Genomic DNA, 26,659 nt, shown 5'->3' with positions numbered 1-26,659 from the left:
TCAATTATCAGTTTTCCGTGCCAGCTTTCCCTCAAGGCACAAGGCGGGAATGCATTCCAGGGAAAAATGTTCGGTCATTCTTCTAAAACAAGCTTTTCCAGCGGGTCCGTTTTTTTCCCAGGAAAAACGAAGATTGTGTTTCTGGAGAACAATTTGTCAAAACGTTGCCGTAGATTCGATCCGAGGATGAACCCCCTTTTTCGTTTCCAATTAAGCATGGCGCTTCATCCAGCAGCTTGGTTTAGTGTGGTGTATGATGGTTAAAATCTAAACCATCTTAAGAATGGTTAAAGCTGTGTGCCATAACGGTCATAGGTTCATTCGCAGCATATCTTAGGTTGTGTCTAGTCAACGCAGATTTGACGATCTAGCGATTGGGCGTGGGAAATGAATATTTATTTTATTTAAAAGGCGATTCGCATCCACTTCACCTTTAAATAGTTTGAACATAAATGTTGCTCTAGCCTTATCGCGGCTCCTTTCAAGAGTCTCTATCCCTGTTCACTACCAACCAAGTCATTTTTCTTTGGACAGTTTGACACTTCCAACGTATATTGCAAATCTATCCAACGTATCCAAATTATATTACAATGAAAGCAACGCTAAGAGGAGCAAAGCCAACGTTAACGTTTTTTTGGTATAAAAATATGATTAAATATATTTTTCAACAGGCTCTTGGCAGAATGAGTAGCCGGGGCCTAAAACCATCAAAATAATAAGTAAATTCAATTTTTACTTCGTCTTTCTGCAGCTTTTTGCCGATACTTAAGCCATAAGTGTTTAAAAAAAAATTTTGTAAATCTATTTTCTGTTAAAAAGATCGCCTATTTCATGAGATAATCCCTGATTTCGACCATGGTTAATTGTTAAGATAGATTTTACTCTTCATATTGATCTACAAAATTGCAATCGGACGATACTGGGTTACACTTATCCTGGCTACTTGGGTAGGATCCATCGAAATCCCCAAATGCTATTTTTTCCAGCGCTCGCTTCGAGTAGAGAGCCACACCACTTCGCCATTTTTGGTGTACTTTCTAATGCATGTAGCACCTATCGGGAGGCTCCTTGTACTATGAATCACATCGGCCAAAGCTATTCCTCGAGAAAGTAAAACGAGGTATGACGTCCTTTTCATTGATAGTGAACCGCAGCTTCCGTTGAACGTCGGTCCATATCCAGGCTTCCAGTCTATAAACTTTCCTTTCTACGGAAAATATTTGCCCGATCGTATCCGGCCGATAAGAGATGTGGCATGCATGAAAAATCGCAATATTCTTGTCGCTCTTTTTTAGTGCATACGCTACTTCTGCAAGATTCCTCACAAGGGGCCCCTGTTTCAAGGCCCCCTTACAAGAGGCATCTGTCGGGGCCCTAGGCAGCCGCCTATTCCACTCACCGTTAGATCCGTTACCTCTTAAAGGAAAATGGTTGTTCTTGATCCAATATTCAGGGTTTCGATCCATCTAAAAGAATATAATAATCATTTCAAGGAATGGTACAAATAGAGGGAATTTGATTCGCTTTTGGCGATCTGCACCGGTTGAATGAAGCAGCGATTAAACTAATTTTTCCGTCCAATTTTTGTGTTATATCCGTTTAAAAGTGAATGAAAAGTATGTAATGTGTGCGATGTGATGTGATGTGTATGACAGAAAATCCACTGCAGACTGAAAAGTTTCACAGTCGAGTCACAAATCTCCCCGAACAGAATGCATTATTTCACTGTACGATTTCATAGCTCCAAAATGCACTTCTCATATTCTACTGCCCATTAAAAAAACTCCACCGAGCGGTTCAGAAGTTCCATTATATGGAACCGAAACCCCGTATCGTTTGGTTAGATGAGAAAACTGACAGACACTGTGCAACAGTTATCATTTTCCGTTCCGTTCGTGTAAAAAGTGGACCTTTTCCATCACTAGTGGAGCGGAAGAACACATTCGTTTGGCTTCTTGTACCTACGCTTCGGGATGATGCGCGATAGTGTGGTGTCTATTCCTTCCCTTGGATACAACACCGCCAACCTATTTGCACAAGCCGAGACACAGAGGGCGCACAACGTCATAAGATCGAGGGTAATTATACCCGGCGCTGAGATTGGAAGGGGTGCTCTTTGCGTCATTTTTCCCCCGGTCCGCACGATCCTACCGATCCGGCCTTTAGAAGTGGATAAGGAAATGCTAATCGAAAAATCGACGACCACCACCACCACACTACCCTGGTTAGGAAGGGAGAAAAGGGTGTGAAAAATCGCACATTAATTTTCCTCTCATTTTACTTTCTTCGGGGCTGTTGTTGCGTGTGCGCCGCTGCGCTTGATTTTATTTACCCGAGCGTCGTTCTAATTTGCATTGTAAATGTACCGTGCAGCGGCGATGGGTGACACTGAGATTAACTGCTCTCTCGCTGATGACGCTGGTGATGATACTAGAGGAGGCAATATTTGAATTTCATATGGTTCGTGTTGTTTTTGTCTATTTTTTTTTGTTGAAGACTCTTTTGCGATGCGATTAATCATATCGAAAAATATCCGCTAGCTTGCAGATCTTTTAATTGCTAATTATTCAAAGTTATGATATTGGTGGCAGCGGTTGTAGGGAACGGTCCGGTGTTTAAGCTCCATCTGGACCGTTTCCCCCGCAGTGATCACTAACTATCCAACTACGAGGCATCAGGCTTGTTAGCGCCAAAGGCACAGAGGTCATTGAGCCAATAAGAAGAAATTGTAGGCAATTTTCCTTGTGTAACTAAAATTTGAACCCTACAAAGCATCACTCCAAAGTCCTCAAAATACGTGTGACGCACAGTAGAGAAGCGCAATGCCACAGAAACAGAGAATCGGATCAAAGATCCGGCCCGTTTTGCTTATTTCTGTTTGGCGTAATAAAAAAAAACGTGTAACAGCAACAAACCATCATGATGAGCATCATCATCAACCAACCCCAAGATACACCCTGTGTCTGTTTGTCTTTTAGTGAAGGCGCCGTTACAAAATGCATACTCTCACTCTCTCGCGCGCGCGATCACCTACGCGGCGCTACTAGTTAGTCAGAAGTGTAGCAACAATTCTCGCGGCTAGGAAACAGACAAGGAATGTAAGGGCAAAACACCAAATCCCGTAAATCTGCGCGGAGTAGGGAGGTGAACCGATCGTGTCAAAGATTGTGTCGGATCTCTGTGTTTCTCTCCCCCAGGAGGCACAGTCTACAGTCTCGGTTCGGCTACGGTTGCGAACGGATGCACTGGTGAAAAGTAGTGACTAGGAAGTGACCCTCATTTAGAAGTTAATGTTAAGGGAAGAGTGATTCTCTGGACTTATTCTGAGTTAAAGGAAACCCTTTGAAAGATCGTATTCATACAGCGGGCGCGATCGTTAATTAGTGTGCTTGTAATAGAGAATTCGCGGTAAACAACGATCATCGGCAGGGTGTCCGATAAGGCAAGATCATCACCGTCATCCATCACCCACGGCAACTGATACGCCACACAGCTTTCGCCGCGTTGCACTAGAATCGACCCAAAAGGTGACCAAAAAAGGTGACACATCGAGGTTGAACTCTAGACGACCGTTTTGTGTTTACATGCGGACACACAGTGTCTTCCCAAGGCTGCTGCTGCTGCTGCTGTTCTGTGTCCTTGGCAAAACTACGACGAATATTGTGACAACACCCACCACCGTCTCCATTAATATGACGCCGTCTGGATAGAGAGTGAAGGCACACTTGCCACAACAAATGTGTATCTTCCAGTGAGCAATCTTTACTACAACAAAATAACCAGTTCACGGATTGACGGATTGTGTCGGGATTTTGTGCGGTTTTTGCTGACGTACGCGATTAAAGCGAGGGAGTGTGTGAGGTTTACAGATCCGTGATATCGATACGATCATGTGGAGTGGTGCAGCAGTAAAGCTGACGTTACTTTATCAGTACAAAGATAAAATATGTGCGGGAAATGTATGTGTCAGGTAAGCAAATCGGTGAAAAATGCTGCGCCATCGACGCTGGAAAAGTTGGTAAACATCGTCATAGAGAGGCAGGATTTGGGGTTATTCCCTAGTTATTCCCTAGTACATAAAATAGGTAGTAAACGTGTGCAGCTAGATTACGAGGTACATCGATCCCATCGGAAACAGGCTGTTTTGTACTGATCGCTTCTTTTTCTAGCGGCGCAGGTTGGTTATTAAAAATGGCTCGGGGAAACACTCTAAATCAGGTTTTAAAAGGGGGAAAAACACTTTGTTACACACCTGTATGGTAGGACCCTTACTTAACCAATAGGGAGGATAAAAATAATTGTCATTACGGTGTGATTTTTAAGCACACAAAACACCGCTACTTATGCAATGTGTAAAGTGCTGCAGCGATACTAATTATTAGCCGTATGCCACCGTTGACAGCTCTTCGTTAGAGGTCATCCATTAGAAGGGTGTGCTTCCCTTTTTTTTTCTTTTCTGCTAAAGTCGTGGACTTGGTCGACATTTTGGGCGGCACAAGAAAACATCATAATGGTCCAACCTTCTGCGCACCCTTCAGTGGTGTGTATGTGCAGGCGATCGTTCGCCCATCGACAGCCTTGTCGTTGAGAGTTAATTAAGAGATGGACGTTCCGATTCGGTTTTCGGAACGCGGGGCTGGCACGGTAAACCGATCGACTAATCGTGCCAACTCTCCACCGACAGAGAGTGCTCAAATGTTTCGAATTATGAAAGGTAGGAACAGAACAAAAAAATGCTTCTCTGGCCACCATCCAAAAGTGGTTAATGGTGTTCAAATTATTCATGTACGTCGGTGTGTCACACGGTTAGGTTTAGGATTGTACATATGAACCTCCATCCCTTGTTTGGGTTCCAGACCCTGTTGGGTAGTTGCTTCGCCTTGGAAAAAAAGGTAGATGTTGGAAATAATTGAACATATTTTTTCCCGATACACCCTCTCACTCTTTCTCTACCCTCGGTTCGGTTTCACGGAAATGTGAACCCAATTAAATCCGAATGTTGACAAAATTGATTACACTTGTTGAGTGATTTTTCACCAGCACATCGTTGAAATGCCAAATCTTCTGCGCCTGGTAGTTTTTTTGTTGGTTCTATCATCCAATTTCGTTGCCTCATGACGTGTGTGTGTGCGGTGAGAAGGCCAATTCGTCGGTACATTTTCAATCGACCGTGTCGCTCTTTGCTAGGTGAAAAATGTCATCCTAATATTCAGACGACAGATCCATTTCAGCTGAAGAAGTGGACGACCAAACAGACGAAAAAACATCATAATTTAGAAATAGTTTCACACAGGGTTCATCCGTTTCCCGTTCGTCGATCCTTGGCCTCATAACTCGGCGTAGTAATAAAGCTGTGCGGATTGTGCAACGGTCCGAGAAAGGTTTAGAATTGTAGAATGTTGTTTTTGGTATGATTAATAGAATACCTCTTCGAATGATATTTGATTCGGGTTCGCCAACCCGTGTTCATTCATATCGTGGTAGTATGTGGGCGATCATTCATAGCTATTTCATCCGTGGCGGGTGTAAGATGCTTCTTAATTAAGCAATGGAAAAAAACGTTTAAACTTACCCTTGGGGCGACAATTCAAGGATGTTGGCTACGATGGGAGGTTCATTTTCGTGTGGGTGATGTATTTGTAAGTTCACGTTCAAAGTTATTAAGAGAAATCCCTAAGAAGAATAAGGCTATTAGATTTATTGGAGTTTCGTTTTACTCTGACGTGGTGAATAGTCGTTGTAGATGGGAAATATTGAATTAATTATGTATAAATATGCAACTGCTCCATAGAGTCCAAAGGACACTGGATCTAAGTAACTGAATCACTAACAGAAAACCTCATCAACTACAACTAACCTCCCTCCAAAAGGTATGGACATTGGTGTGGTTGTCCATCGGAAGCATAATGCTGGAAAATCCTTGCACCAATCGTTCGGTACTACACACCACCTGGACGCACTACTACCCATCAACGGGTGAAAGGCAGCAACAGGCACAGTAACAAGCTGTGCTCTCCATCAAGCGCTGATAGAAGTTCGACATACATGTGTCAACACTTTGTGATAAAGTGCCTAGAGCGCAGTGGTAAACAAACCAACCGTCGACGGTGGCGGTAAAGCACCATAAAGAAGAACCACCGTTGGGTAGCGTCCCCAGGATAAGAAAGAGAGAGAGAGAGAGAGAGAGAGAGAGCATAGGGGCGGTGAGTCCCATCAAATCGTGCCCCTTGGAACTATTCCCGCAGCAAATGGGGCTAGTAGTCAAGCTGGTAGAGCGCTGGTCGAGAATCACTTTCGGTGCTGTTCGTCCATCGCCGTCCACCCGGCTTGAAAGGATGATGTTCCGGCTTTCTTGCATAAAAGTGGCGGCTTCCCTCTGCTTTGTGGTTCAGCAACTTTCGTGCACAGTAAGGCTAGAGGGGGTGGCGTTGTAAACAAAAATCCGAGCGATAGAAGGGTGCTGTGTGCGAGAGTGTGTGGTAAATATTTTGTTTTTGTAAATATTTACACATACTGGCTAGTAGAGGGCTGTGTGATGTCCGCAAAGGGGTGTAGTTAGGGTTGAGAAGTGTTGGAGAGGTTTTTGAGGTCTGGCGCACCCGGGGTAAACATTGGTCAAATCAAGGAAAGACTTTCTGTGTTTGGGGGTTACTCAGACACAAACGCTAGTTGAAGAAGTATCCATCAACAACGTCATAAATTGAAGGATGTGATCTAGCATGGTAGAGCAGTTCTTTACGGTTAGAGTTGTCACGAACATGATCTTAAATTTTGGAAGTAACTCAGATCTTCATCACAATATCTCTCACAGTATACAGTAGAGAGGCAGAGCAACCCCTTCTGCCAGACACGTTCACTCTTCGAGAGCTTAGATAATACTCGAATCTCCTCGTTAGTACCTGATGAGACACCTTCAAATCATAACAACTCACAAAAGTTGTCCACCGACTGGCACGCACACACGACACGATGGCGCACTGCAGAAACGACCGGTTTTGCGATTGTTGCAGAGTGTGCGACAGGTGTGTGACGTTGCAGGCAGGAATAGATAAAAGCGCGACCGTGAACCGGGTTGAGTTGGGTTGGGTTTTCGGTGGGTTGTCTAGGCCATGTAAGGGAAGTACCAGAGTGACTCGACCACAGATAACGTTCCCGCGACCACTACACACACTGAAAGTAGTGTGTGGCCTAACATTGGTGACACTATCAGAGCGTGGCCATGTTGTGAGCCTTCGTTGGAAGGTTCTGATGTGTATGTTTTATTCATTTGTCATTTCCCATTTGTTTTGTGCCAGCACGGGGATTGATGATTTCCCCTCGAAATTGTACATTGATGATGATGATGACGGTGGGACAACACGCACACCACACAGCGTTATGCGCGGTGGTTTTTTATCAGTCCGGTGTGAATCGGTGGCAGTGTTTTTTTCTCGTTGTTTTTGCCCTCTATTGCCTTCCAGTAATTAAAGCTCCTTCCATAAGCGTAGACAAGCGTAGTACGGTGATACGGAAAATCGGTAGAAAATAAAACAGATTCACCCAGAGTTCGGGTTTCACGATCCCTGGGAAGGTTCCCGATTATTCGCGCGTGTTGTGTAAAGGTGTGCCTGCAGGGGAGGCAGAGAGGACCTTCCCACTCTCTTACTCTATTGAACTGCAGTTTTGAATGACTAATAACCGGGTCAAGAACGACTGGAAGTGTGGAACTGCTCGTGTAATAATCTATCGGACGGACGACGGCTTTAGGGAAGCATTAGAATATTCAACATACTCCTGAGAGCGCACGTGGGATGTAGCCATGTCGTGTGCACTGTGTTTGCAAAGTTGGTTCCAGTTTGCGTGCTGCCGGCAAGATTGTTGTACACCCGAGACAACTACCTCCCGTGGTCACCGTTTCCTGCGGATTGGGCGTGAAGCAAACGATACGGAATATCAGCAAAAAGGCGACGTTGATGTTGATAATGATGCGTTAGTGTTACATCCACCGTCAATGGGAATGGGGGACAGGTAGGAATGGGTTCCGAATCGGAACTATACTTTTCATTCATCCCTTCTAAGGTCGATTCGGGAGCGATCGAGTTTGTGGGGGAACATTTTGCTAAGCAAATAAAAGATTTGTGTATGTCTGTGTGTGTGGAACAAATTCGAAGCACACTGACCACATACGTACATACTGGACGGTGTTAAGCTTCCCGATAAGCAATTCCGTATGCTACTCCACTACCAATCATCACGATAAGGAAGTATCAATCCTTCACTGATTCGGGAAGGCATCGGGATTTTTGCGAAATCGTCAGGGAAAGGTGCTATTTTAAGATGGTCTTCGAAAAAACGGCCCCAGTACACGGAAGCCCTTCAAGGTGAACAGTCCGAACGAAGGAAAGATAGACCAACTTTCAATGGGTAGAAACAAATCGAAACGATCCACCAAACCCGACGGAACGGTTTCACGCTTAAGTTCGTTCCCGATCAGCTGGACAACCCTGCACAGTCTCTTGATCAGGTTATTGAATAGAGTTGCTATCAAAAGCAGCGAAAGAAGTGCACTCTTGCACGAATACGCCATTCAATATTATTTTCCTGTTATCGCGCCACAGTGTGTTTGTTATCTAAGAAAGTCTACTACGGCAAATAAGCGATCCAATTGTTGTAATAGAAAATAGCCGTTGCGAAATGATAGATGACTTTTTATGGACTGTGGATGTTTATATGGAGATGAGTCATTTGCTAACGTTTGTTTACCTTTTTTTTTTTTTTGGTTTTGACTTGGCAGGAAAAAATGGCTACCGACACAGTTCCGGAAGCTTTCGCACGGCAAATCGGACAAGCTACCCCCGGTGGAGAAGTCTCTCATCAACAAAAAGGGCTCCGATAAGAAGGTTAAGGTAAGATCGATAGACACGTTTCTATTGGATGAACCCGTCCTACTAATCAATCCTCTATTTTCTGTGCGTTTTTTGTTTCCTCCTGCAGCCCAACCAGCAGGAGAAACCACCGGAAGAGCAAGAATCATCGACAGCCGCCAGCCAGGTGCAGCTCGAAGCGGAAGATGAGGAAGCAACGGCGATCGAACTTCCGCCACCGATGAAACCGATTCAGGATACCGCATCCGCCTTAAGCGGCGCTAATGCGGCACCTTCGTCCTCCGAAGATGCCACCGGCACTGCGAACAAGATCACGAAGGCACTATCGCTGAAATCGCTAGAGGAACCGTCCAGCGCACAGCCACCGGCGGATCTGACCGAGATCGAGCAGTTCGTGAAGCAGAAGGTGGAAAATTTAAAGTATCTAGAAAATGACGGTAGCAGTTCGGCGATGGCAATGGGGCTGGTCGGCGGTGGTGGTGACGGGAGCGGTACCTCGACGATGGCACTGAACGGTGGACATACGATCGCGGCAAAGCCTGCCATTTCGCCACAGTTTTCTGAGAATGAGGCGGCAGACGAGAATCTGACCGAGGAGCAGGGCATTGAGGATATACTGCGGAAGCGGAACTATGCGCTGCGGGAGCTCGTCACCACCGAGGAAGCGTACGTGAATGATCTTTCCCAGATCGTAAATGGGTAGGTGATCCACAGCTCGTAATAAGCCTTTTAGTCAACGAAACCAACAAACAATTACTAATGTATCTTGGGTTTTGTGCAGGTACATTGCGGAAATTCGAAATCCCTCGAGCACGGTACTCATCCCGGACGATCTGAAGGGTGGCAAGGAACGGATGGTGTTTGGTAACATTGAAGCAATATACGAGTGGCACAGAGAGTAAGTTTGGAACACGAAATCACTCCTCCCATACACGTTCTTATCATCTAACCTCTTCTTTTTTCCGTCCGGATTTTAGTCATTTTCTCAAATCATTGCAAAAGTGTCTACAGAATCCTTACGAGCTCGGGTCGCTGATAAAGCGTAGCGAGCGAAAGCTGCACATGTACGTCGTCTACTGTCAAAACAAACCTGTCTCGGAGCACATTGTGCAGGAGCATATGAGTTACTTCGATGAATTACGCTTAAAGTTAAAGTATAAACTATGTGTAAGTGTCTTCGTTTTGGGACGAGGGCGGAATTTGATGGCAGGCGCATTACGTTAATGACATTTATTACTTTGGACGGCCTTCCCTTTTCCAGTTAGGAGATATGCTCATCAAACCAGTCCAAAGAATAATGAAGTACGAGTTACTGTTGAAAGATATCCTGAAGCATACTCTGCGGGCCGGTCTCACTGAGGAGGTACCAGGATTGAAGGAAGCGATGCATATAATGCAAGTAGTTCCTAAGGCTGCCAACGACATGATGGACGTTGGTCGGTTACAAAAGTTTGAGGTAGGTGTGTGAAAGCGTCTGTTTGTATTTCATCGCGAGTAATAATTTATTTGCTTTGTTTTTGGTAGGGTAAAATAACGACACAGGGCAAACTGCTGCTCCACGGTCCACTGTACTGTGTCGAGGGTGCCTCAACTAGTGATAAGAACTCGTACAACTCCCAGAAACCGAAGGAGTTGCACGTGTTTCTGTTCGAGCAGAACATCATCTTTGCCGAAATCGTCGGAAAGAAGACACAGTTCACCAGTCCCAACTACATCTACAAGGCACACATACAGGTAGGCATGGCAAAGATAAACAAGAAGGAGGAGGATTCCTCTATACTAAATTTGTCGAACGATTCTCTCTGATCCAGGTGAACAAAATGACACTACAAGATCTTTCGGACCAGACAAATGGCAACCGGTTCTCGCTTTGCTCAATCGACCCGCAACGTTCCAGTCTTAGCTATATCTGCACCGCACCGACACCGGAGCTACATAACGAGTGGCTCAACACGATACACGAGATACTGAAAACGCAGAACGATTTCCTCAAGGCGCTCGTAAGCCCCATCGCTTACCAAAAGGAACTGACGAAGGATTCCTAAGACATCACACCCGACACACACAGACAGACACACACAGAAGGGAGTTTGTTTTTTTAAATAATGGGTTTTTTGTTCGAATTCTGCCCAAGTGCCGGGACAAGCAGGTACAGTATCCGTTTTCTGTTTTATATTTTTGCGATTTAAATTGTTATATTAGCGACGCATCACACGAGTATTATTTATTTTTATTGTAAAAATTATGCATCTGTGCATTGTTTTGCACAGCTGAAGATGATCGTATGGAAATTTAGCATTTCGTTTGGTTGCGTTTCGTAAAAGGAAACATTTAAATTCATTAATTTATGGACAAGCAAAGGTTGAACATCATTTTCACACCAGGTAGCAGCCAATCACAATGTAGCAAATTAAATTTGCGAATGGAAATCCGATTGCATCACACCCACTCACACACGCGTAAGAGATAAGAGGCAAGAAGCTAACCATTCAACAAAGTATCACGGTTATATAGCATATAAAAGCAAACGTGATTGCAAACAGGCCGAGAAAGAATAATGAAGGCATGAAGAAACAAAACACACAAAAAGAATAAAGCAAATTACTCTTTAAACAAAACGTGCACGTTCATCTTTCGCGCTTGCCACACCCGAAAACTTACCAAACAAGCTGCAACAAGAGTAGAGGAGAATGGGTAATGTGCTAAAATGTTAACAGAGGAAGCAGCAGAAGAGAAAAACAAATCTACCACACACACACACACACACACACACACACACACACACACACACACACACATACAATACCAAACTTACTCGTTAAAATCAGCATTATTGATGCGATTATGATAGACAATGGTGGTATGTCGCCGTTAAAGGAGCAAGTAAACCGTTAACCGATGGCTTAATGTGTATCTTATAGGCATATTGGTCAACCGATACAAATACTAGTGTAACAAAGAGAAAAACAAAAGGAATATCAAGAACAATGCAACAAACGGGCAACATTGAATATGAAACCAGAAAAATTAAGCGAATAGAGGAAAGTGAGCGAGCAAGGAAAAGCATAAACACACAGTAATATTAGAATAGAAAAGAATATCGATTACATACAACAAAACAAAACAAACAAACAAAAAAAAAAAAGATACAAAACAAACAAAGCAAAGCATATATTTTATGAATATGATTATTAAAAAGAATATCCTACATTCAGGATAAGCAGCAGTCAGATGCAAATCAATCGTGCAAAAAGTAGTTAAAGCAAGCTAAGGATGCAAAATATCGGTGAAGATGAAGAAGCAAAATTAACATCCCGAAAAGAAGGAAGCAAAGAAGGAATAGACTCAAACAGATGGAGAAATAGAGAAAGAGAGAGAGAGAACGCGAGAACTCAGATGTGTAGCACAGCAAAACATATTTTTGATATTTTGTCATTTTTGCCGCCTCCCCCCCAAATCCCTTTAGTAATTTGTGACGAAGGTTTAACGGACAAAAAACATCCAAGTGTGGGATCTAGGAACTGCTTGATTTTGTAGCAGCAATAGCAGCACCATACAAAGTGCACCTCATAGGTTTCGCAGGCGATTTTTAAGGCGCAAAACTAGAAAAGGAGGAAACATGAAGCAAACAAAAGCGTTCGCGACGTTGCGCACGTCACGTAAAACTGGCCAGGGGGAAAAGGTAAGGAAATTGTTTAATCTGATATTAATCCTTCATTGGTACGGAGAGTGAGGAGTGTCCTCACTGTTGTTTTCCCATATAAATTGTGTAATATTTTTTCTATTTTTCTTCCAAAAAATGTATTCTCTTTTGTGTGCTGCTTCACAATCACACACAATCTCTTGACCCCTGTTGAAGAATTCGGCCTGTATTAGTGAGAATGTTGAATATTGAGACTGACAAGCAAACCACAGGAAAAAGGGTGCGAAAGTAGATGAACACGTTTTGCAGGCTTATTTATGTTCATGAGGAACTTTGGACAGAAAATGGCTCCATTTGCATCTTCTGCCACGTGCGTAGAGACCCGTCATAGGACAATGTCATCTAACGAAGGACGTGAAAACTTCTGTATTCATTTTAAATGCTTTTTTCCAATCGCACTCTGTACGACTTTCGGTAATTAGTTGAGCATTTTTCTGTTGCCTTAAATTCCTTTTACTTACATTTCTCATTAATTGATTATGATTCATTTCACACCGAGAGATGAATGAATATGGTATGTTTGCCAGTTTTGCCAGCAAAAAAGCATTCTTCGGTTATAATTAGAAATCAATCGCGCATCCCCTAGCCTAATGAATGGTATTTAATGTGTAATTTTAAGTAAAACAAAACAAAAAAGGGAAAACTACTTACAAGCTTTACTTTCAAAATTGCAGCTCGTTTTATCGATCGGTAATGGGCTGTTAGTGGATAGTTTATTTTTTCAAAGTGTATTTTCAGTTTTTATCTTCTAAGCTCTCCTACATTGAAGGCTTTCTAAAGAACAAAAGTCTCTGAGCGTTTACTACCATTTAATTAGAGCCAAAGGAGGAACCATTTTCAAATTGGGTTGAAAATTATTCTTTTTTGTCGCTCAACTGTTAAGGTTTTTTTTTTTGCTTGTTGTTCCCTTAAGCATTTGGTCAACTATTTCACTAACGGAATTTGAGTTAATTCCGAACAAACATTCAAAATGCAGCATAGTGTACTATTACTACTACTGTGTAATTGTAATTGTAAAATCCAAATCCGACATCGATCGAGATCCGGTGCAGCTGGTGTAGATTTCGTACCATTTGCAGCTAAGTAATGAAGGAAGAGAAATTAAACGCAGCGCGGGAAAAGAAGCACGTGGAACAACACAAAACATATTAGTGGAGAGCAAGCAAGCTAAGCAAAGTAAGGAAGGGATAAAAACAGAAGGAAGATAACATTTGTGTGATAATATATTATAGTAATATGTTATAATGTTTAATTTATAACTAATAATCTACCGTTCAGTGGCGCAAATGTGCAGCGGAAGTTCCCTCCCCTAACTTACTCTCTAATACTGTTTTTCCGTTCCGGTTTGTTGACTAAGACAAAAGCAGTTCGAAGCAGTCAGGCCAGAGAGTCGGAAAGAAGAAAAAACTAAAGAGGGAATAGTCGCATACAAATCAAACGCATGTGTAAAATATTGCAAACAAAAAAAGTATATTATGCTCCTAAGGCCTGAGTTCTAATGCGCGTGGCTGGACAAATTACAAATTACGATATAAAAGCAGCAGGAAAGCGATAAATCAATGAACAAAGTCATATAAAGGGGAAGCAGAATATAAAATGCCGACAGGACGACGCGATCAAAAGTGAGAATAATTACACCCCCAGACAAGGGGGGGAATAATTATGTTGTACATTGTGCGATGAAATCAAACCAAGAAGAAGAAATAAGTTCGAAAGTAAATCACATCCTCTCCTCCCCCCAAAATTAGACTATAAATAAAAAGCAAAAAGGAATGCAGCCTCTTGGACTGCAGAAAGGCGAGGAAAGTCAAGTTAAACGATGGGATAAAAACTGGAGTAGTATATGGAATAATGGACAACAAATGTGCTGATAACAGCACACAAACTACACAAGCAAGCAAAAGAACAACGGAGAACAAGTGAAGATAAATAAAAATCCGTTAAAAGTGATTGCTGACGATGGATTGGTGGGTGCAATTTTCACATCCGATTAAAAATATTTCGAGCAACCTGATTGCTTCAATCAAATTATCTTAGACATTTGGTCGCTGTTGCGATCAGTCAGAGAGTCTCTTCAAAAGTCCCAAAAATGTTGGAAATTACATTTTATAATTTGCCTAGGGGGGGAGGACGGGTAGTAGAGGCTACAGCGGCGCCGGTCTTCAAACGGCCGGACAAAGGATCACAGCTCATCCGGATCGTCACCCCATAGTGAGGATTGACTATCCAAATACTTGGTATCGGTAAGTCTAGTAAGCCATTTCGATGGCCGGCAAGACCTTAGCGGTCGTTTAGCCAAGAAGAAGTCCGGGACAGAGGGTGAATTTACAACAGGGGAAGGATTCGTATGCCGGACTTTTCCAGGCAGCATAACCTCATTTTATGTACATTTTGAAAACATAAGATTAATAGAAGCAATGCCGGCAGATATCAGAGGCAGTGGTCTGCTATATTTGTATGGATAATGGAGAATGGTTTCAAAGTTGGATTGATGGCTTTTCTTTTTACCGTTAGTCAATCAACAAAAAGCGTATGCTTTACATAATATTTATATTTGCAAAACCATTTTCTTTCCCTTCGAAATAATTTCGATTAGCGCAAATCAAATTTGAAAATGCTCGCCTCCTACAAACACGTGGTGAAAATTTCAAAACGAACCCATTGTCCAGCTGTCAAACTAGTTGTTTGACGTTTTAGCCACACATTGGTCAACCGGCACACCTTGTCCAGGGTAATCTTGGTCTGCCGAAAAAAGAAATGTGATTTGCTTCTTGATGGCGAATTGAGAAACGTTGAAATTTTCATCATCCGGAAAAAACGCTCGCTCCCGCGTAGTATGACTACCGCGTTCAACTTTGCATCGTAGCAGCAGCAGCAGGTTAACACAGGCCCAGTGAACATCCGCTCATAACATCCGAGCTTACCCACGTCTTTAGGGAAAATCTCGAGACGGTACCGTGCAGGTTATAAGAACATCATTACCACCACCGCCACCATCACAGCAACCAGTGGAAAAGTTCCCAGAACTCGGTCGGTCCCTCGCTCCCCCACTAAAAAAGAGTGTGGCCTGTAGCAGCAACACCAAAAGCAGCTGTAAATTGTAAGTTTCCACCATTATTTCGTACCACCCGGGTAGTTTTGTTTCCCCGTTTTTAACACCCCATTGTCGCCATTTTTCTGACAGTTCGTACGTCCGGTTGTGTGTGAAATATAGGGGTTGAATTAGAGCAGGGTCTGCGCAATATGGCTGACCAGCAAGCAAGTGTCGAACAGCAGCAGGCACCGGCCGCACCACAACAGCAGCAGCAGGCCGCCCAACAACAGCAGGCGCCGCAACAGACGGCTTCCGGTGACCAGCAGCAGCCACAACCACAGCCCGCCCTGCAGGATGCCGGTCAGAAGCCGGCTGTTGCAACCGGTACCGCACCTGCCGCCGCCGCCCCAGCCGCACCGCCACAACCGCAGAAGGAAATAATCGCGACGAAGGTAACGGGCGTCGTGAAATGGTTCAACGTAAAGAGCGGCTACGGTTTTATTAACCGTGGCGACACGCAGGAGGACGTGTTTGTCCACCAGTCGGCAATTGCTCGCAACAACCCAAAGAAAGCTGTCAGGTCGGTCGGCGACGGTGAACAGGTTGAGTTCGATGTGGTGATCGGCGAGAAGGGTAATGAGGCGGCCAACGTGACCGGACCGCAGGGTGAACCGGTAAAGGGTAGTCAGTATGCGGCGGAAAAGCGCCGCGGCTTCCGTAACTGGTGGCTAAAGCGTGGTCAACGGCGCCCGGGACAAACCCGCAACAAGGACGGTCAGCTGGAAGGTGGACAGGGTGATGGACAGCAGCAAAACGATGGTCAGATGCAGGCTCAACCCCAGCAGCAGCAGCAACAACATCAGCCCCAACAACAATCGGGCAATAAGCAGCAGCAGCAGCAGCAGCAACAACAACAGCAACCGCGCCGCTATCGTCCCAGGGGTCGCGGAGGTTACGCATCGTACTACTCCCGACCCGCACCGCGCGGCCCACGCCGCGATATGGGTGACAATGGCCAGATGGCAGATCAGAACATGATGGACGACAATGGTGGCATGCGGGGAGGCCCGGGTGGTCGGGGTGGCGGTGGTCCGCGACGATTCTTCCGCCGCAACTATCGTAGCGGTGGTCGCGGTGGTGGTATGGGTGGTCCACCGGGACCGCGCCGCGGTGGCTACCGGCCGGACTATCAGGCCGACTATCAGCAGAACGGTGGGGGTCAGGAGCAGATGGCACCACCACCACCACGCCGCGGCGGTGGCATGCAGGGACGTGGTTCCGGTGGCCGTGGACGTTTCCCGCGCCGAGGTCGCAATCCGCAGCGTCCGCGTAACGAGGGTGGCTTTAACAATGCCGTCCAAAATACGACCACCGAAAGTTCGGCATAAAGCAAACACACACCGACCACTATAAACTTGCATCACGTCAGTGTACGCGGGTACCCGGCTCGAGTAACACCGTAAGAGACCGGATGGTCGCGCTCAGTTTATCATCCTTTTTAACATCGAGCGGCACGGCCAGGAGTGGGGAAAAGGGCGCAAACACTACACGCACCGAGGACACAACAGGAACAGAAATTCTCTCGAAATCACGATCGATCGACTACTGGATTGTGGACAAGACCCCAACATCAGCTGGTCCACCCGGGAAACGAGATGCGTAAGTACAACCAATCAACATTGAATCTTACAAGCTTCACCAATACAATCTGGTAGCGCACTCGAACACCCGTTTTCAATCCCATTATCGGCCATTAATCAATTGCAAAATGAATACACTAAGCACCGCGAGCGTAGCGTAAATGTAAACACAATCGTCAATAATGTTGTTGGGTCTTTTTTTCTGTTTCGGTGCGTGCATTTTTCGTAAGCATAACAACGTAAAAGTAAATGAATAATAATTATGAAGATGTATGAAGGTAATGAATAACAATAAAAAAGATACATTGCACCACTACTACTACTACTACTACTACTACTATCCTTTACCTTGAAAAACAGCATAACAGGCTATAAATTAGAAGAAGAAAAAACCCACAGAAAAAGGATGTGGAAAGCAAAAAATTGGCAACATAAAGTAAGGTTGAATATAGCGACTCCAAAGTAGGCTGATCAGACGGAGTGGATGAAAAAAACAGGGTACGGCAGCTTTTTACTTTACTTTTTACTGACTTATACATGCCGCCTACTGCGAAACTCAAACGGAAAATTTAAAATAAATCCAAATTTGTCAGGACATTCAAATATGGAACAAATTGGGACATCAACTTTTGGTTTAGAAATACCGGACTGTGTCGTTCAATACCGTACGTCTGGTCAGTCTGCTCCTAAGCCAAGGTAATTTAGAGAACTTGTACCTTGCAGAGAGAAAGTAGTAGGAGAAATCCCTAATTATAATAACCATAGCAACAAGATCCTTGGGGGAAAATCGCCACAACCTGATAAAGCAAATGATAGAATCGTTCTGTTAAGATCAAGTTATAAAGCTGCTGCTGCGCGTCCTCAGCGAACATCATCCTTCCATCGAACGGAGGACGAGTGCGGCACGATCGTGTGTGTTTTTAAGGTAACAAATATTGGAAAACCATACCCAGCAGAGAAGGAAACGAACAAGTTAAGTAAAGTAGAAAGCGCGCGCGCGCACACACAGGACCCAGGCTATATAAAGGTTTACCATTGCGCGCCCCTGTGTACGAGATCAAGAACCGATCATATATCGTACATACGTCGCAGTATCAATGATTGGAAATGTGAAATAATTCGGAATGTTTAACAACAGCTCGCACTAGAGTAGACGATAGCATACAACACAAAAGGGCTCTCGCGTGTTCCGTGTTTGGTGTGTTTGTGTGTGTGAATGAATACCAAAACGGGTCCATCCAGGTTTCCTACCACACCACGTGTTTGGAACAACATGGCCCGGACGTGGTTCATATATATATATATTTGCAAAACAGCGCTTCAACTAACGCTGAGGTAACAACTCTACAAACACACATACACACACAGGGAAGGATTCAAAATTTTTTGGAAAGTTCGGTTCAATCATTTGATTCAACGTTTTTATCTAACCTAACCGCCCTGCTTTTTTTTTGTTAAAATCTTTTAAAATCGAATTATTCTGTATTTGGCGAGGCCGAAAGAAAAAACCTTTTGCAACCTTCCGAATTCAAGGGGGTAGGAACCATGAAATTGTAGCATAAACTATAAAACTTGCTTCCATACTGCATATATTCATAAAGCAAGTCACTGACAGAAAGCGCGGAACACAGCACATACACACAAGGTCTAGAGGTCTTTGAGTACGAAGAAGATGATATGGGGTACGACAGGATTATACATTAGTGGGAAAGATGTGTGTGTAGGAGCTACTACTATTTAACCAGGAAACATTTGAGTATAAACAACATAAGTGCGTTTGAGTTTTTGTGTAATAATTGTCCAGTTTTTGTGAAGTTTAAATAACCCTCACCCCAAACTATTAGTAGACACAAGTGAACCAAGAGAAGGGAAGAGCTACCGAAGCGTGTAACGAACGTTGGAACGGTTAATTTACACAAGCAAGCAGAGGTTTTACAATAGAGGAAACATTACTAAACAACTAAATGGTAACAAAGCGAACAATTACAACTAAACGATGCGAAACCTAACCACCGGCAACAGCCTCGTCCGGGTCGTAGAGGGATCTCTCTTTTGGATAAAACGAAGCAAATGGAAAACTGGTGTGCCAAGGGCTTGCCCGTTTTGCATCGAAGTAGCACATGGTGTGTCGTGTGTACCACGATCACGTGTTGCTATGACGCGTCATATTGCGTGTGAGGAGAGAGAGTTTGAGAGGGTGCGATTGATCGGATTTGGTGCTCCAATGCTTTGCATAACGAATTTCCTATTCTTCCTTTTGCGGAAGTCCCCCCGATGCGCGCGTGTGTGGTTAGGTTTCTATTCTTTTAATATGCTTTTTTTCTACGATCGCGATAATTAGATGAAGAAAAAATCACCTTGTACCACACTTACATCGTCACATCGTGTGTGTGTTTTTTAATGCGTGCATTAGAATTTGTGTTTTTGGTTTTGAGTTTTTTTTAAATATCCTTCCCCCCAGCTTTTTAAATCATTTTTATCAGCGCTACATCCTTACCTTAGCTTAAGATTCTCTCCCGTACAAAAGTGGGTTTTAATTGGTTTTAAAATGCTTTTTTACATGGAAACAAAATGTATTTTCTTACTACTACTACTACTATTTACTACGCCATCTCAATAATTGCATGCGGGGAATATAGGGCCACCACCACAAAACCAATAAACTGCTCTGTTTTCGCCGGCCGGCCGTTAGCATATTGACAACAGTACAAAAAAAAAGCACAGCAGCTAATCAGCTAATTCCTTCCAACAAGTCCCAGCACCACAGCCGTGTGTATGGATCAAAATAGACAGCAATGTTGCTGCTGCTCGAACAGCAGCGGGGTCATTTTACGGAGGATATTTTTAGCATTTTTAGCTGCGGGGAAGTCTCTCGAAAAAGCAAGGCACAATCTTAGCTCGCACATCATCGAGAGCCGTGTGACTTGTTCCGGGGGGTTTTTTTCGGGGATTGGTTGTGCGTGTGTGTTTTTTTTCTGTTCTGGGAAAGTGCATAATTATGCTGCAATTTTCAAACGGCTGGTCTAGCTGGCTGGCCGGCCAGTACTACAGAAAAAGATGCCCGTTGTTCTTTTGTACCACCACCGTTCCCTTCCATGTCATGTGAGGTGTTTGGTTTTTCTTTTATTAGAGTTCTAGTTAAGAAGATTGTGTTTTAAGAACCCCTCACTTCTACACCGGTTTTGTTGATATGATATGACACAGCAAATTACATACTAAAACAACAATTTAGTAAGCGAAAAGCAAATTTATTAAAACAAAAAAAAAAGAAACATACATTTACTGTGTCTGTTGTTGTGTGTAAGCTAGATCGACCACGGAAGGAAGGAAAGCAACAAAGCAAAAGGAAAGTACCCGAAGAAAGGGATCTAATCAACAGACAAACAGCGGCTTACAACATAGAAAAAGAAAGCAAAAAAAAAAAGAAACAGTAAATACAACATACAATAGTGTTTAATCAGCTATAAAAAGCAAAAATTCAGTAGTGACACACATCGGTTGCAGACAGTGATTGTTTTTTGATTGTTAACATCATATACCAAACAGTCAAACATTTATTCTACCCATGATTGCAAAAGAAACACAAAAACACGATGCAAACAATTTGAAAAAAAACATAAAGAACATAAAGGCAAAATAAGCGAATTGCAAAAAAGAACAAGTATAAACAAATGCAAATACTATATGATAAAAATGAGAAGAAAAGGCAAAATGAAAATCACTGAAATAAGGAAACCAAGCAAACCCACACACACACACACAAACTATTGTACTAGAAATAATATGCGTGAAACATAAAGAGAAAGAAGAAAATGGGGAAGGAAGAACACATATATTCGAAGAGAGATGATGGCCAAGCAAAATGTTAATCATTGAAAAAAATGGAACCAGTTTGCCTGTGGTGTGCGAGACGGAAAAAGAGCAAAGGAAGCATAATATACTGCTATGAAAATAACTAAATACATAATAATAATGCAAATGTAGTAGTGTGTGGAACGCCACTTAGAAGAAAGAGCAAAACATACAAGAATGTGTGAAAAACAAAACCCTATCTATTTAGAACAACGGAAGGGATTTAATAAGGAGCAAAAAAAAAAAGAGGGGAAAAGAACAAGCGAAAGACAATGCCCGATTCAATGAAGAGAAGCATAAAAGAAAGTATCATCCTTAAACTGGGAGCAAAGGAAAAAGGGCATAAGAAACAATGATTGTGCTATAACGTTTCAACAACGTAAAGTTTGGGCTCGATAATGGATTTACAGTAGCGATCGATCGTACACCAACAACATTCGAGAGTAAAGAACATAAAAAAATACATATATGACCCCAAGGAAGACAACAAGAGATAAAAACCCAAGTGGAGGCGATTGTAAAACATGTAACATCATAACATAAAACATGCCATCCAATGCAACATCATCTGGAACACAAATAATGTGTAAAAATGGCAAAGATGACGAATTACGTTTCTCTGGCAAACACGTTTGTAAGTGCTGCGAAACTACACCCGGAAACAATGTCGAAACTTGTAAAACAGAAAAAAGCAATAAAAAAATCGAAAAATTTGAATTGGAAATGTGTTCTTTATGTAGTTAATCTCCACTCTATGTGGCTAGTTTACAGAAACGTCTCCCTCTCTCGTATCACAATTTAGCTTTTACGTTAGTTTTTTCTACCCTGACCGAGTGTAATTACTTAGCGTTTTAGATGTACAGTGATCCATCGGCCGGTCCGAGATAGTGTAGCGAAATGAGCAATACATCGATCAGCGTCCAAACGCCTAGCCCACCGAAACTGAACAGCTTCCCGATACCTTCCTGCCAGTGGCCGAGAAAGAACCGATCCGCACCGAACCCGCCCAGCGTAATGCTTACGATCAGCGTCGTAACCCACCGGTAGCCTTGCGTCCAGTTACAGGGGATCTTTTTCATGAACGTTCGGTGCCCCATACACAACAGCTCCGGGTGTACGGTACAGTTGGTTTTGTACTTCGAATCGATCGAATTGCAGCCACCCTTCTGTTCGCAGTTGTGCTCCCAGCGTTCCGTTTGATAACAGTACCGGCAGATCATCGTACGCTTAATTTCATTTTGAATCGCTGTTTTCAGCTTGTCCACGTGACAGTTTACGTTCGTTTTGGGCAGACAGGTTACGTTAATTTCCGCGCCGTACACACACTGCGGATTGTACGTGCACTGTAGGCAAGAGTTGGGCAGATCCGTACAGAGTGTGTCGGTGGGACAGTGGCTCGTGTCGGAGGATGATTTAGACTGCAAGGGAAAGGTGGTGAGAAGGGGAGAGAAGAAGGGCGACGAAATGAATTTGCAGTTGATGAATCACTTACGTTAGAGTTGATGGTGACGGCAGACCGGTCTGTGTCGGAGCTGATTTTTTCCAGCTTGGTGGGCTGAAAATTGGGAACAAACAGAAAAGGGATTGTAATGTGTAAAGGGGATACGCCGGAAGGTTCCTATTTACTGTAACTTCAGGATTGTTGGAATTTACGGCTAGTGGGGGAGGAATTAGAGCAAAAAATGTTATCTATTAGCGTGTTTTTCGTACAATCTTCATCTTGTTTTGATGCGCAGGCAGGAGCTACTACTTACATGACTGCGTGATTCTTATGTGCGAAAGGATTAGCGACATCATTAAAAACACTACGGACTTCCAGTTTAACCGAATGCATCGTCCCTGCAACAGGTTGGGCAGCATTTTGGACGTTATTTAATGTGTTTAATTTCTTTAATTTATAATACCGCGAGCTTTGTGATCGTTCGACACTGGTTTGTTTATGTTTTGTGCTTTGGAACGGGCGGACGGGATTTTGACAGACAGTGCTTTCTATGTGAGTAGGTACGTTACGTTGGTAGGGAGTAACGTGAATACGTTACGCTTTTTGGGAGCGTGGAAGCTTTTATCTAGAAAAGTTAAATAAAAAAAACCGATTGAAAACGAAACCTGTGTTTAGTAAAGATGAAAAATACGGATGAAATACTACCAAAAGAAAGACAAGTTCCTGTTTCCAAACCCCACACCCGCAAACACAACCGTACAGCAACTGTCAAACTCGTTGCTTGCAATTGCTATCTGTCAAAACGACCCTCTCGACCTGGCCCGTCCTACAACAGCACCTTCGGTCAGATGTGTTTGTTTTCGCTGCACGGCAACGACAACGAGGAGAGCTTCCCAGTGCGCGAGAGCGAGATTTTCCCCTATTGGTGAGGTTTTCCACACCCGCAACCGTACCCGGGGTAGGGGTTGCACAGGTTCCATTTTTCGCGTGTACGGCCAAAGACGGCCAGAGTGTTCCCGTGTGCGGTTGCTACCATGTTCGTTGGTTGTGCATTGTAAACAGTAAAGGTGGGTGCGTAAGTGTGGTACACTGCGTTGGACTGTGTGGTGTCGGATTGATCTAATCGGGTTTGCTAAAAGTTTTAGCTACCTTTTTATCGTAGGAGGTGGTGCGCCTCTTTGTCCATTCCCTTTCGGACAAGGGCTAGATCGGTGAAGTAGCACGCAGCAGAACGGTCCAGCAAGTACAAAAAACAGGCAGACAAGGTGAAACGAATGTCTTCTTCGCACGATGACATCGGTGTAGGTGTGCTGTTTCGGTGACAAGATTTATGGAAAAAGCCTGTGTTTTTTTTTGAGGAAAAACAAAATAACCGGCATGTAAACTTTCTCTGCTGGGAACAAATGTCCTCCATCGACAGACAGTGTTGCGTGCGTGTGTATCGGTGTGTTTGTGTGTGGGTAGGAATAGTTTTCCTACACCATGGTAAAAGGGCAGTGTGAGTGGTTTCCCGGTGTGGTGCAGCTGGGAAAGAATGAAATGCGTAGGAAGGAAAAATGCACTTTTCTAGCTGTGGTGTCCAAGGAAAAGCAGGCCCTGTGACATGCCAGTGAAGACGCAATATGCGCACATATGCGTGTATGTTTCGGTGCAATAATTGAAGAAGTAGTCCCTTTGTTGTGATTCCATCCGAAGAAGTGTGTGCGTGCGTTATAGTAGCGAAAGGTGACAGAATTGTTGTGCGAAAATGTGAAGGAAAATCTGTTCTTGCCCCTTTTTTACGCAACCGGAACCACTGTTGAGTTTTTGGGGTGTTTCCAACCGGATTCGATGGTGATTCACCCTTCGATAAGTCTAGCCCTTATCAACCCTTAATCGAAGGAAAGCATCTTTTGCTTGCAGCTGTTGCAATCGAAGTGGGCTATGGTGTCGTTGCCGCTGCTTTCTTGCAAATCGCCCCTCCCCCGCTTGGGTGATGTCATTTTTCTTTTCGTTCGGAAAAACTCGCTACGTTCAGGGTCATGGGTGAGTTAGCGATGGAAGAAAATATGTATTACGCCTTACGCAAAAAGGCGTTGCATTTCTTGCGGCAAACTGTGTAACACCTGTGTCGTAGAAGAGAAAAAAATCACCCCCTAAAGCTGCAATCGAAGCATTAATTCAGCAGTGCAGTAGCTGAAAGTGGTGTAAAAAGTGGGGCCAAAAAAAAACCTCGCATAGAAAGACGAAAACCTCACGCCTTGTCTGTGGTAAGATGAGAGCAATTTCATAAATCGTATGCAAATTGGATGCATTCGGTCGTGCCAGTGGCTTCTTCTTGTCTCGGATGTGCTTTTACCTTCACTAAACAACAGTGAACAGAGCAACAAATCGGTAACAAAATTTCTCCCACTTTTACCCAACGGGTGCGAAAATAATCGATTGGAAAACGATTGAGTCGTGGAGGAGGGTGGGTTGCACACGATCAGTCTTCACTCATAACCCCACCTCCCCATTCCATTCCCCTTTGAATTGTGAAATTCATTACCTTTTCTTCAGTGGGCCTTCCTCCCTTTTAAGTAATTCCCTTCCGTTTTCCAGAGCCTAGCGACTAGCGTAGCACAGGAAGGAAAAAAGTGAATTGTGTTTGTGAATGTGTGAGTGTTTGTGTGCATGTGTCGGTATTGAAAAGGGAAATGTAATATTGAAGAGTGTTTTTTTTGCGCACTATTGTACCATCATCATCAATCCCCTGTGTACCGGAATGTGAAGATGGTTTGCAGATTTTAAATGTGTGTTTCTGTGTGTGTGCATGTCCCGCCGGAAGCAGTTTTGTGAAAAGCAGCTCTAATCGATCTCGAAACTCCATCATCATCATCATCATCCAACTTCACATCACCACGGTAACCCAGCCACCAAGAAGAAGGTTCGTCGACAAAAGTCAAATCGATCAATTTAGCCTGATCGATCGACGAGAGACCAAAACAAAAGGCCGCCGATTTTCTGCAGTCTACCGGGCCACAACAACACCGGGAAAAGGTACGTAACGATCTGTTTTTTCCCAGTTTGGCAAATAAAAGGAAAAGGTAGGAAATGATCTTTTTCGTTTACTTTTACCAGGCTTTAAAGGTCCAAGTGTTTTACAGTTCCTTATTTGCGTTAGGCATCCTTGCTTCGATTCTCTGGCTCTGAAAAGAACGCGCAACCCTCCGCACCGTGTTACCCCTAATACAAAAAAAACCGGTCCCGGTTAGTTGTCCGGAACCAGTTTGCCATTCGAAAACCACGATTCTTCTTCCAAAACCGCCTTCCAACATCTCTTTCACTACTCCTCCGGGTTAACACACAGGAGTTGTTACGTCGGGACAGTGATTTGTGATCATTTCTTTTCTTAAAAGCGCGAAATTTCATCTCAAAGCGGGTTTATTATTTCGTTTCGCATAGTATTGGTGTATTGGCCAGACATGTCAAACATACGACCGCGAGGAGTTGCTACAATTCGGACGGTATTCGGAATGGTAAAACAATTATCAACTGTTTACTAATTATGGGTTTTCTAAAGGGGGAACCCCTTTAGAATGTTTTAATCAACCCCCCTCCCCCTCCCCTCACTCTTCTCCCCCCATCTCGCCCTAGCTAACAGGCCAGAGCTGTTTTGAATCGAGTACGAGCCTCGTCTATGACCCACCTAATCCCTCGTATATAAGGGCCCTCGGTCACACGACGAAGATCTATAAGGGCCTTTAGCACCGTTTGTAAATTGCAACCTCGAAGAAAGGATTCTTGAAGTATCTCGAAGCATACAGTAGCCAGTGGCCTCTCGAAGCGTGAAGCAAGCCCCCTCCTCCCTTTCTCCCCAACTTTTAGTCATCAAGTCTTTTAGTCTGCTCAAGATCAGTTAAGAATATTTTTCTGATTTTGCCGAGAATTTGGCCTCTCGGGGACTTGGGCAAATTATATGGGAAAATTTTCTAGTATGCACTGATATAAGATCTGTTTAGCCCCAGGATGCCTTCTTCTAGTTCTTGGCCTGCTCAGGATGCCTGCATGGCCAGGTCGCCAATCTGTTTGCAGGGAACTCGTTCTAGGGCTGCAGTCCTCCATCCATGGCTACATGATCCAGCCAACGCCTCGTGCCGAACAGGT

At 43.8% G+C, this 26,659-nt stretch overlaps 5 protein-coding genes across 7 annotated transcripts in view; 3 read left to right on the top strand and 2 right to left on the bottom strand.

The window, feature by feature from the left end:
- The window catches only part of LOC126561269 (triple functional domain protein), a 163,905-nt gene extending 152,995 nt beyond the window's left edge, over positions 1-10,910 (top strand). For both annotated transcript variants that reach the window (XM_050217240.1, XM_050217239.1), the window contains 7 exons: positions 8,774-8,885; positions 8,974-9,563; positions 9,646-9,762; positions 9,842-10,031; positions 10,126-10,320; positions 10,389-10,598; positions 10,676-10,910. In XM_050217240.1, the coding sequence (XP_050073197.1) occupies positions 8,774-8,885; positions 8,974-9,563; positions 9,646-9,762; positions 9,842-10,031; positions 10,126-10,320; positions 10,389-10,598; positions 10,676-10,909 (1,648 nt within the window). In that variant the 3' untranslated portion in view covers position 10,910. The remainder of the gene's footprint in view (positions 1-8,773; positions 8,886-8,973; positions 9,564-9,645; positions 9,763-9,841; positions 10,032-10,125; positions 10,321-10,388; positions 10,599-10,675) is intronic.
- The window catches only part of LOC126561846 (kinesin-like protein subito), a 247,380-nt gene that overhangs the window by 41,981 nt on the left and 178,740 nt on the right, over positions 1-26,659 (bottom strand). The window lies entirely within an intron of this gene.
- The window catches only part of LOC126561552 (WD repeat-containing protein 47), a 228,377-nt gene that overhangs the window by 137,573 nt on the left and 64,145 nt on the right, over positions 1-26,659 (top strand). The gene's annotated exons all lie outside the window — the stretch shown is intronic.
- Positions 15,792-16,997, top strand: LOC126562421 (Y-box-binding protein 1). The gene has a single exon (XM_050218933.1). The coding sequence runs from the start codon at positions 15,811-15,813 to the stop codon at positions 16,987-16,989; it is 1,179 nt and encodes a 392-aa protein (XP_050074890.1). The 5' UTR covers positions 15,792-15,810; the 3' UTR covers positions 16,990-16,997.
- Positions 21,945-22,954, bottom strand: LOC126562841 (TM2 domain-containing protein almondex). The gene is made up of 4 exons (XM_050219431.1): positions 22,848-22,954; positions 22,720-22,748; positions 22,586-22,648; positions 21,945-22,511 (listed from the first exon to the last, which is right to left on the bottom strand). The coding sequence occupies exons 1-4, from the start codon at positions 22,951-22,953 to the stop codon at positions 21,945-21,947; spliced, it is 765 nt and encodes a 254-aa protein (XP_050075388.1). The 5' UTR covers position 22,954.

This window comes from Anopheles maculipalpis, chromosome 3RL (assembly GCF_943734695.1).
Source record: "Anopheles maculipalpis chromosome 3RL, idAnoMacuDA_375_x, whole genome shotgun sequence".
NCBI lineage: Eukaryota > Metazoa > Arthropoda > Insecta > Diptera > Culicidae > Anopheles > Anopheles maculipalpis.
This window is presented reverse-complemented; position numbering and strand designations above follow the sequence as displayed.

Bases quoted from the DNA above. Each gene is read 5' to 3' on its own strand.
- LOC126562421 (XM_050218933.1), top strand. From the start codon at position 15,811: ATGGCTGACCAGCAAGCAAGTGTCGAACAGCAGCAGGCACCGGCCGCA.
- LOC126562841 (XM_050219431.1), bottom strand. From the start codon at position 22,953: ATGCTGCCCAACCTGTTGCAGGGACGATGCATTCGGTTAAACTGGAAG. The intron at 22,749-22,847 runs GTAAGTAGTAGC...CTCCCCCACTAG, and splicing joins CATAAGAATCACGCAGTCAT to CCGTAAATTCCAACAATCCT. The intron at 22,649-22,719 runs GTAAATAGGAAC...CCCAATTTTCAG, and splicing joins CCAACAATCCTGAAGTTACA to CCCACCAAGCTGGAAAAAAT.